Source organism: Ylistrum balloti, unplaced genomic scaffold, assembly GCF_031769215.1.
Source record: "Ylistrum balloti isolate Yb309-2 unplaced genomic scaffold, AGI_CSIRO_Ybal_v1 Utg370260, whole genome shotgun sequence".
Classification (NCBI taxonomy): domain Eukaryota; kingdom Metazoa; phylum Mollusca; class Bivalvia; order Pectinida; family Pectinidae; genus Ylistrum; species Ylistrum balloti.
Genome location: NW_026782205.1, coordinates 920,968 through 932,298, shown reverse-complemented (window position 1 = coordinate 932,298; position 11,331 = coordinate 920,968). Strand labels below are relative to the sequence as shown.

The 11,331-nt window shown below is 37.2% G+C and overlaps 1 protein-coding gene across 1 annotated transcript in view; it reads left to right on the top strand.

Moving 5' to 3' along the window:
- Window positions 1–1,476: 1,476 nt before the first annotated feature.
- Window positions 1,477–11,331, top strand: part of LOC132552601 (uncharacterized) — a 30,698-nt gene continuing 20,843 nt past the window's right edge. Inside the window, exon 1 of the mRNA XM_060216788.1 lies at window positions 1,477–1,570. Coding sequence (XP_060072771.1) covers window positions 1,477–1,570 — 94 coding nt within the window. The remainder of the gene's footprint in view (window positions 1,571–11,331) is intronic.

The window sequence follows — 11,331 nt, the reverse complement described above, 5'->3', positions numbered from 1 at the left end:
AAACTCGCCTTCCGCCGTGGCGGCAGGGGTTCGATTCCCTGATCGGAGGTGAAAAGTTTACGGAGCCAAAAGACCGCCACGTCTGTTATCAACGGGTACTCTGGATTCCTTCCAAAAGACCGCTTATGCGTTTCTGCGATTTCCGAAAACTAAAGTTTTGAGTAAAACACATTCATTCGAGAAAATAATACACTTCGGGACAATGCCATTTAGTTTTAATCAAACAACATACACCTCGTATGATTGACACTTTTTTAAGTATCAAATTTCGTTCCTTACAGAGTATCATTTTTATAATACTACACCTCGTTGAGTCGTGACATAAAGCAACGGATTTCGAACTTTCATCAAAGTCCTGCTTCAGAAATGAACAATTTCAGATATCTACTTTATCGCAGTTTTAAGTATGTATTGCTGTGTAAAAAGATAAATGGAAGATACAAATCAACCTCTTCCTGCAAATCAACCATTATTAAATTGATATTGCTTTCCCATGAAATTGAAATGATAAGTATTGATTGAAAATGGAGAATATTTGTATTATATCTGTCGAACTCCCCAACCCCTCAGCCCAAAATACATATCTAAATATCAACTTCAGAACTTGTATCGCAGCGGTAGAGCTCTGTTATGTACCACGTCAAATCACAGGTTCGCACGTGCATAGGCAGATGCACATGGGTCAACGCACTACCACGTCAACAAACGCCTGGTACCAATATCTCCTTACAGATATATATTTTATGAAAAAAAACGTTACCTTCGCTTTCACAAATCAAGGACTTCAACAATTTGAGGGTTGAGTCTTATCAGACAGAAACGCGCTAATTTTATTTTGGATGTTACGGTAACCACTTAAAGTGTTCATTTGTATCTCATACAGACGTTTTAGTGGAGAATGAACCTGATAAGCTGTTCACACCTGTTGTTAGCGTCTACCTGGTAAGTAACTAAAGATACACTCCGACCCTCTTAGATATCACCCAAAATGACAATTATACGGAGATGTTTAAAATTTACGTGTTCTGTCCTCAGATAGGAATCCCGTGGTACATAACACCTGGCATACCCTACATACCTTAGCAACGCACGTGTCAAAATGCTAACATAGTTTATAACAGTCTTCCCATGTAAATGTGTCAGCCAGCCGAAGTATCGGGCTATCAAAGTGAATGAAAGGCGTGGAAGGAGGGATGATGGTTCACGGTGGGTCTGTTCCTGATTGACCCCAACTGTCCGAAGTTAGAAGGCCATCACCACACCACAACAGAGCCGACGCTGTTGATTGGCTGCCCCGGCTGTGATAGGGTACGTGTGTACCGGTGTAATCTCGCGCAACGTATGGCAGAGTCTGTCCTGCGGTAGATTGCTGGTGACGCTCCCGAGTGTGTGCAGTAACACAAACTGTTTGGAATTAAATCACATACATACCGAAATTATGACACTTTTCTAAAACTTTTTCTGAGAGATAATGATATGGCAATGGATGATTGTACAACTAATATCTGGACCCGTTCTCGGTTTGTTGGATCCGGACAAGTCGCTCTAACCGTCTTTGTTACGATCTTCAGTAAGTATATTTACATGTTATCTTACGTTATAGACACATAGTCATTGAAAGTGTAAACAATATACAGTAAAACATTTGTAAGTCTCGCTCCAGCGGACCATGAGTAGTCAAAGACAGATTTCACGAAAACAACACTGTTTTGCGTTAGTCGTTAGGTGGCGAAGACTTATTAAGTTTTTGCGTGTATTTCAATAGTTATATGCATGCTGAGATGTTTTGTAGATAACCGTTAATGCTATATAAGTCCGTCTTAAGCTTTATGGCCTTCTCATCTGATACTCCCAGAGTTATCGCTAGCGGCATGTTCATTTTGACAACACTTACAACTTAAGATACCAAATCAAATATCCACCACTTACAACGAGCGATACCTTTCAATACTAGACAAGCTTAAACTTTAGAAAATTGACGTTTTTCTATGAAAAAAATGTAGATAAGTTTTAAAAGTGAAAATTATACGACAAGCCGTCTTAAGAGACGTCCCTGTTTTAACACGCTCACTAAGCTATGTAATTGGGGCAAATACGGGCACGTGTCGACGGTGGCTCGGTTACACGTTGATTGAATCACAGCGTGACCCCATCACCCTCTCTTCCTCTCCCTTCACTTAAAGTCCCTGGCATGTAGGGCCCTTAGATAGAGGGCCAGTCGATTAGCCCTTTAGTCTGTGTGATATTGACACCAATGATTTGGGTATCCATGGTTCATTAGTAGCCGTTATCAGAACGATGGTGGCGAATCTCCAACTGTGAATTGTCTTCTTGTGCTTGTCAAAGCATTGCACGTGCAAATACACGTCATTAATCGAGATCGTGGCGTGTTTCTTTGATCTATGTTTCATTCAGTCTTTGTGTAAATTTCTTGTATCCGAAAGTTTTCTTTCAAACTGTTTATTTATCTCTGAATTGTACCAAAATAACCTATTCCATTTTTCCATCGAATTTTCCATTCAATCGCCTTTTGCTGTTCCGTATTCGGTAACACGGTGACGCCGCCGGTAAACTTGAAGGTGTTTTAAATGTTGGATATAGCAATATTACGTGCAGACCAAGTCCCTGTGAGACTCTCGTGAGGTAACAAGTGACAAATTAATTGTCTGCTCTCGCCGTGCACGCTTCATTTCACGCACAAAATCATGCATAATTCACTGTTTAGACTAAGATAACGTCACGATTGTTTTAACACCAAATATAGAAAATAGCGTGCAGTATATTGCGTTGTAAGATGTTTTGGGGAGGCGGGAGGAGGGGGAAGGGGGTTGGCAGCTTTCGTCCAGACATTAGTAGGATGGAGATCGATGGTCGTTGATCTGTAATGTCCAGGCGAACACTTCAGCAACTAGCCGTGTCTAGGACAAGGTTTTTTACAACATAAGACAAAGGTTGTTGAATGATCGGAAGCTGATTCCTGAGGTGTCACGTGTCCTTGGATCGTCAGTTACACTATACATAATTTCCATTTCATGACATTGCCTTGATGTAACCTTACCAAAGTCGGCTGTGTAATACCAGCTTATACAGTTCAAAAGACATAGTAATACTGTACATACATTATATGTAGCAATTGCAAAAGTTGGGGTAGCCTTCAAGACGAAAATTTAAAATGAGTTGGCATCCATTGGAATTATGAATGCCAACTGGATACAGGAAATATCAACATAAAACTCCTCATTACATTGACCTTATCCTGTTGGCATTCAAATACTCGTGAATGCCAACTGAAAGCAGTGCAATACAGAAATATATGTTACAAGGAACGTTTCTTAAACAAAGAAACAATTTATCACAACATATATATATTCCACTTATCCTAAGGATCGCAAATTTATACATTTAAAGCAAAACTGACCATATTTAGGAAAACTCGAGCGTACTACACTAACTACACCATATATGTATAATCTGTATGTAGATAGCATTACGTACACTATAACACCTTATGATACTCTTACGGGAAGTTATCTACCCGCGTATTCAGAAAATGTTACTATCAAAAACAAATTGTGTAGTCACAGCTCCTTTCTCAATAATGATATCATATTCTCTCACAAAACGTGTAGTCACAACTCCGTTCTCAATAATGATATCATATACTCTCACAAAACGTGTAGTCACAACTCCGTTCTCAATAATGATATCATATACTCTCACAAATCGTGTAGTCACAACTCCGTTCTCAATAATGCCATATACTCTCACAAAACGTGTAGTCACAACTCCGTTCTCAATAATGATATCATATACTCTCACAAACGTGTAGTCACAACTCCGTTCTCAATAATGATATCATATACTCTCACAAAACGTGTAGTCACAACTCCGTTCTCAATAATGATATCATATACTCTCACAAATCGTGTAGTCACAACTCCGTTCTCAATAATGATATCATATACTCTCACAAAACGTGTAGTCACAACGAATGTATTGTATGATATATATATATATATATATATATATATATATATATAAATGTTGTTTCAAAACGGGTACAACACTCAACCGAGTGATGATTTAAAATTCGAGCTTTTCAGAGTTACCTTTATCCATAGCTAACAAGAGTTTACAGTTTGTATGGATATATGACTCCGTCATTTTCCGTGTTATTCTTGAAATCTTCTTTGTTCAAAATATATGGTCTCTAATGTAACGTCATGATGAAATCCAGTTATACATGACGTCACTTTATCACTATTTCCTGTATCGTCACATTAGGTAAACTCGACAATCATTTGATGCTTTCGCTCTTTTTTAATTAATTTGGCCGGAGCGAACCCCCATTCGGAAAGGACAGTAGTCCGAGAATAGATCGTAGGCAGGAATGTATATGGAACTATTTCCATTCGAGTTGCGTCAGTTGGTCCGTAGTTTGCACTTCGCCGCCTACAATTTCTGATTTTTATTGATACCTCTTGGGAAAGCAAAGTGTCGCGTGCTGAAATCGGATCACGAGTTATGTTTTATATAGAGTTGCGGTTCAATGCTTATTCGCCGCTATTTGATTGCTGCAATAGACAATCATCCCTTATATACATATATATCACAGTTTAATACCCATTATTTCTCCCTTCTCTCAATTCATCGCCACTCGATGATTTGCATGGCTATGTACTATTTCCTTCTTGCTCCGATATTTCTCTCATCCGTCGCTTTATGTTTTTTCTCGATGTTCCAATTGTTTCAATGTAGCAAACGAATTACGTCATTACACGTGAGAGTATCACATTGCATTCTAATTAGATCAGTATCTCTCTTTATATTGTTACAAGGAACACTCTTGATGTTCAGTTAAACAAGTAACTAAACAAATAACTTTGAATTTAGATTACAAAACAAAGGTTGGTGTATATTACGGTATGTTTGGCGGGGTTGTCAGTGAAGTTAACGTGATGTTGAAGGACAGCTCTACTAGTATCGATATGTTTGTTTTGTTAACAAACGTCAGCACCCTGTGCCGTGTTGTCAGTTCGCCTGCACGCGAACGACGTTTACTCTCACGTGCAGTTCCTTATATCTTTGTCAGCTCCAGTGAGCCACATACGTGGAAAGAATTGCAGATATTTGTTATACTTTGTCTTAATTACTTTCAGGGGAGTTTCACTCGTAAAACACCATAAGAAATGGTCAATCTGGCCGAGAATGTAGTTTTATCGGAGTTATTCCCAGTGTTGTTGTACAAGTTAGTGGCTATCAGTGCGATACGACCAGGTCAGTCGGGGGTTACAGACTGACCAGGGCGGTACTAACGCCAATTTTTATAACTTTGACCATAATATGACCATTGAACAGAACACCAATTCAATTACTCGCCAGATTGTGCACTCGGCTGTTGATGTGGACCATGTCTCGGCTTTTACCTCTTTTTTAGTTTCCAAATTGATTAGGTGGTAACCAGAGCTGTTGATGATGTCGTCAGCGGATTTTGTTTCTTTACAAATTTACGCTATAAAATATGACTTGTCACTCAGAAACAAGCTGGCGCCATCTTTCTGAAACCGTTTCTCTGCACTTCTTACTCTGCGTTTTTTAAGTATTCCCTTGACGTATCAAATCAAATTCCAATTGAATTGTTCACCATTTAGACAATACATGCCTTTTCATTATAAAAACAGACTTAGATCAAAGAGTAGATCACATGACTGTTTAGGTACAATTTAGTATGATAGAAAGGAGAATGTTTGGATTTCCGATAACCTGATTGAGAGGTTTGGGCAAGTTATTGAATTATCGGAGCATTATTGAGAAAGTTGTTGCTGTTGATAAAACCTCAATACTTTTGTTTTGTTTTTGTTTTTGTCGACTATATGACAAAGATTGGGTTCTGTTTTGACAAATATGAAAAACGTTATTTATAAACTGTTTAAACTGTTGATATTTCAGGAATTATTTTCTCAGCATTATTTCTCTATTTAGAAAAGATGCAACTTGAAGACTTTATCTAATTTCTTTCTACCGTTAACTCTTTTTTTATGAAACGCTATTATGTATGATTAGGTCAGATGGTGCTTCATATTTAAGAAAAAAAAACTTTTGTTAGTTTTTCACGTGAAATTTAATTCTATTATGACACAAGTATATAGTTACACCAAGGTTGTCTGTTCATTTTTTGTCTTTATATCTATCACTGGACTGTAATACGAAGTTTGTGGATGTTAATATTTTAATCTAATTTAATTAGGTGTCAATATTGTTAAAACTCTCAAATTATCAGATGTACAGAATCGTATTACAACCATAGCAATTATCATTGTTATTAATTCACGTTCAAAATGTGAGTAAAATTTCGATATTTTCTGTCACTTCTGAATTTATTTATAATATTCATGAATTGTAAATAAAACCATCAATTTTTTGTATGATGAATTAGCCAGGGAAATTGTTGATAAGTGAGAGCGATGAAGTGAAACTTTTTTAAGATATAACAGGCACAACACTTAGCACGTGCAGCCAGGATCGCGTGGAAATTAGAGATTTTTTTTTATCAAGCCCAGACTCTCACTTCTGGTCTTAGTAGAATGTTCACTAAGGTCTTATACTTCAAGTGCGATACTGAAACTATACCCTTCATTGAACAAATATTTTAGCATCAGATTCTGTATACGGTAAATTCCGATGCAGAAACGGAAATGTTTGCATACACGTATGCGTATATATATATACATACACATTTGATTACAAATACATTCGACTTTGCCTGTAGAGAAAAAAACTGACATTTACTGTCACACATCTTTAACAGATTGGCAACTATGCTAAAAGCCCCGAAGAAACCGTAACATTTTAATGACAACCTTGAAAACATTCAAAATGGAGGCATCAACTAGCTTTATCTATAATAGTTCTTTGATCGTGTTATTCATATCAATCACTTAATTCAATATTTCGATTCATAATCTAATGTCTGTATTAAAACAACCATATTGTGATACAAATGCTGCTGTTTATTAAATGTGAGCCATATGTTTGCCAAAGTCCTCGTTTATCATAATAACCTTGCGATCTTCTCTAATTTGCCGGAATACATTCTGCTGCTGTCCTATTAATTCATTTACTGTTATCCTAGTTTATCAGCATTCGTTCAACTGTAATAACGTAACTTATCATCAGTAAGAGTTAAGCTTTGTCATACTAAATAGCATTTTCACAATATAATTGGATTTTGCCGCAGGATCTTGCTCTCAAAGACGTTTGGAACACGCATACATTGGGGGAGTCATAAACGGGGTATATTTATAGACTCTGTTATCATTATCTTACAAACACTCGATCCTCAATTCTGATAAATTCCATTTAAACGATTTCTTCTAACGTAAATAAGATTAGAAAAAGATGTATTTTGACTTTTATCGCATACAGCCAACAAATTGTTGTCACCGGTTTCATGGCAGTGTGAAGAAACACTCCAATGTTCACAAGCGCCATGGTTACAAGTTTTGAATTGGGTCAGCGAAATGTTTGGTGTCGTTAATAGATTAACAAAAAAATATTTAAGATTCTCGGTCGAGTGGAGATAGTATCTATTTTATAAAGAAACACAAGCCGTTTCTCTGACTTATTTACATTAGTCTAGTTTTAACTACTCAGATAGAGAGTTCAACAGTTACTTCTCGTTTCCGATCGTCAGAGATGCGTTGACGATTTGCAGGTTCCCATGAAGATGGGGAGATGTCCTTTTCTCCCTACATCTGCCCTTTCCTCGCTCTCCTACCTCGTTTCCCTAACGTTATATAGATTATTCACCTCTTCCTTTATCTTTAGAATTCTGTCACATGCATCGCGTGGAATTTATTGCAAGCATACAGTACGTCCCACAACCAGCTATTTGTGCCACAGCGTTTGTAATCCAGTATGTATTATGTAAGTATATACTGAATACACGTGCAAGTAAAAATTATCCAAAAACAAGTTTTCAGCATTACAATTTTTACGATTGCCTACAATAAGAGTCTAAATTCTTTCTGCAGATCAACTGAGAACTCCGTGTATGGCATTACTTTAAAATTGAAATTCTTTGCAATATTTCAAATTTTGTATTAAGATCTGCTCTAAATCGAGGAACTCCTCTCGCCAAACATTTCTACAATTGGCCGACGCCTTCCAACGATAATCCGGAGAAATCATAGCATTTTACAACACGATAATCCGGACAAATCATAGCATTTTACAACACGATAATCCGGACAAATTAAAGCATTTTACAACACGATAATCCGGACAAACTGTAGCACTTAACGACATGGAGTATTGAACATTTCGCTATTCCCGTATAATTATCGACCTTTCCAGAAAAAGGGCAACGAATAAACGTAGTGATCATTTATTGTACATAATTACATTGCTGAATACAGGACGACAACAGAGGTGATATAACTACATCATATACATCCTACGATTAACACAATGACATGTTGGTCTTTAGGTTATATCTAATTTTCGTCACGAAAAAATGTACCCGGTCTGTCATTTAACAAATTGTCGCGGAGACCCTTATCTGCCGTAACACACAGGGGAAATGTTTATCGTACATTTTCTACAAATTGTGATCTTATTGTGAGGTAAGATGGTTATCAAAGAAAAAAATTCAGATTTTCATCGAAGTGCAATATTTTTGTGTTAAGGTTGTATAATTTTATTAACCCGTTACTCGGAAAATCTGTTCGAACGAGTAAACGCCTAATAATCAATGACAAAGAAAAGAAGATACGGGTTTCTTAAGGCAATTGTGATGTTCAGAACATGTTTACACCATAGGAACATGTTTACAGCATAGGAACGTGTTTACACCATAGGAACATATTTACACCATAGGAACATATTTACACCATAGGAACATGTTTACACCATAGGAACATATTTACACCATAGGAACGTGTTTACACCATAGGAACATGTTTACACCATAGGAACGTGTTTACACCATAGGAACATGTTTACACCATAGGAACATATTTACACCATAGAAACATGTTTACGGGTTACTTAAAGCAATTGTGATTTCAGAACATGTTTACACCATAGGAACATATTTACACCATAGGAACGTGTTTACACCATAGGAACATGTTTACACCATAGGAACGTGTTTACACCATAGAAACATGTTTACACATAGGACCATGTTTACATCATAGGAACGTATTTACACCATAGGAACGTGTTTACACCATAGGAACATATTTGCACCATAGGAACATGTTTATACCATAGGAACATATTTACACCATAGGAACATGTTTTTACCATAGGAACATATTTGCACCATAGGAACATGTTTATACCATAGGAACATATTTACATGTATTAGTTATTTCACGGTCATTTAGACGAGATTTAACACCGCAATTTCGCTAATACATTCAAATTATAACCTTGATTTTTACTGTAAATATGTCCACTTAAAGTGGAACTCAAGTATGGTTACCCTGTAACTTAATACTTCCCTCAGCATGAAGATGGCCAAGCACTGACCTCCCCTTGCATACTAATATACAAAAATAATGTAACAAATTTAATCTGCTAAGGAGCTCCTCAAAATTTGATCACGATTTTCTGGATCCTTTCCCTATCTTCAAGTGGCCCTTCACATACAATACATAACTCCTCCGTCATGTCGAGCCCCCACCACAACCCCCTCCAGATTCGCCTTCATTCAAGTCTTTTATTCTAGGAGACGCCGCCTTCTTTCACGTCCTTTTGATTGATATGTTCATTTATCTCCTCTTTATCATTTTCTCTTGCCTCTCCAGCTCTAAGAACTCTAAATACACTGAAAAAAAATTCCTACAATTTTTGCGCCGGGGATACATATGATTCTTAATGTAACAGGACAACTGCTAACAAAACAACTTTCCAGAATCGGATTTGTTTATCTCCTTTCGCGACCCTCTAGGAATCACTCAGGCCCTTTCCCCTTATGCCCCTCCCTGGTAGATCATCGTCCGTATCTGACCATCTGATACCAAGGGTGATGATGCATACACCGTGTTCCTCTCATCACCGCCACAAAACATTATTTATACATGTACACAAGCTGCAACTCTTCTATCGCGCCTACTTAATTTTTCATTTTAGTTACAACATTTCAAAAGAACTTTGGATTAGATGGGATAAAAACGGTGATGAGATGGTAGAATTCAGAAGCTGGTGTAGAGATGAGGAGATTTGTTTCTCTTCAGTGATGGTTTTGAGTGCTCTTCACACCCTACGAGTTCTTTGTCATAAACAACTACACAAATCCCTCATTCTAGATATAGATGAAAACTTAAATCTCACACCCCAGACTCCGGTGGTTACAACGTCCGATCCATAAAATGTATTACAATCGTATCTCTCCTTAATGGATTTAAATCCTATCTCAGATGCCATACTTCTGATTCATATAGTACGACAAAATATGACAATACACGATCAGGGCCCGTACTCGTGAAAATCGTACTCAAATCTGTGTTCCTTTTAGAACGCACGCAATACTCGTTTTCATCAAACTTTCTTAAAATGTGCGCTGTTGAGAAGAGTGACTGAATGAACACTCTAAAATAAAGATGAAGTAGAGTAACTTACGTTAGATTGTGTTTATATCTCTACTCTCTCGTCATTCTGGTCATTGTGTGGTTACAAAATGGCGACACGACATACAGTGCAAATTACTAGTAATACATGTACGTATGGAATGACCTAGTTCCGTAGTTAGGGGGATGGGCGTGGGGTCTGTAGATTGGAAAGTTATACAATCAGTCTGAACTAATTATGGAACCATTCATACTGTATAGGGTATACAAATAAAACACTAATGACTGTTACCATGGACGCATCATATGTACCTATATTTCTTTACCGTTTAGACTTTATAGACACCTGTAATACATCATTGTTTTACGTGCTACTTTTCCCAAGTCTTTCCGTGAAGTAATCGTCATAAAACATCACGAAGTGGCATTCAGCAGGCCGTTTGAACTGCATCGGTACACGTGTGAGGTTTTTTTTTATTGAACAGCAGGACATTGGTTAATGATTTAGACATGTGTTGTGGAGTTATAAATTATCTTCTTTCATCTGGCACTTTCTGTGTGATGAACTTTGTAACGTTCTAAAACAACAGACAACTTACTGAAACAACACAGACCAGGCCAGTATTTGACAGTCGGTGGATGATGGATTTGACAATATGATAACTTAGTATGGTCACTCTGAACTGATTGACCAGCTGACCAAACAGTCCAATTTACACAGAATATAGCAGGACAGAAGTCCGGACGATGATAG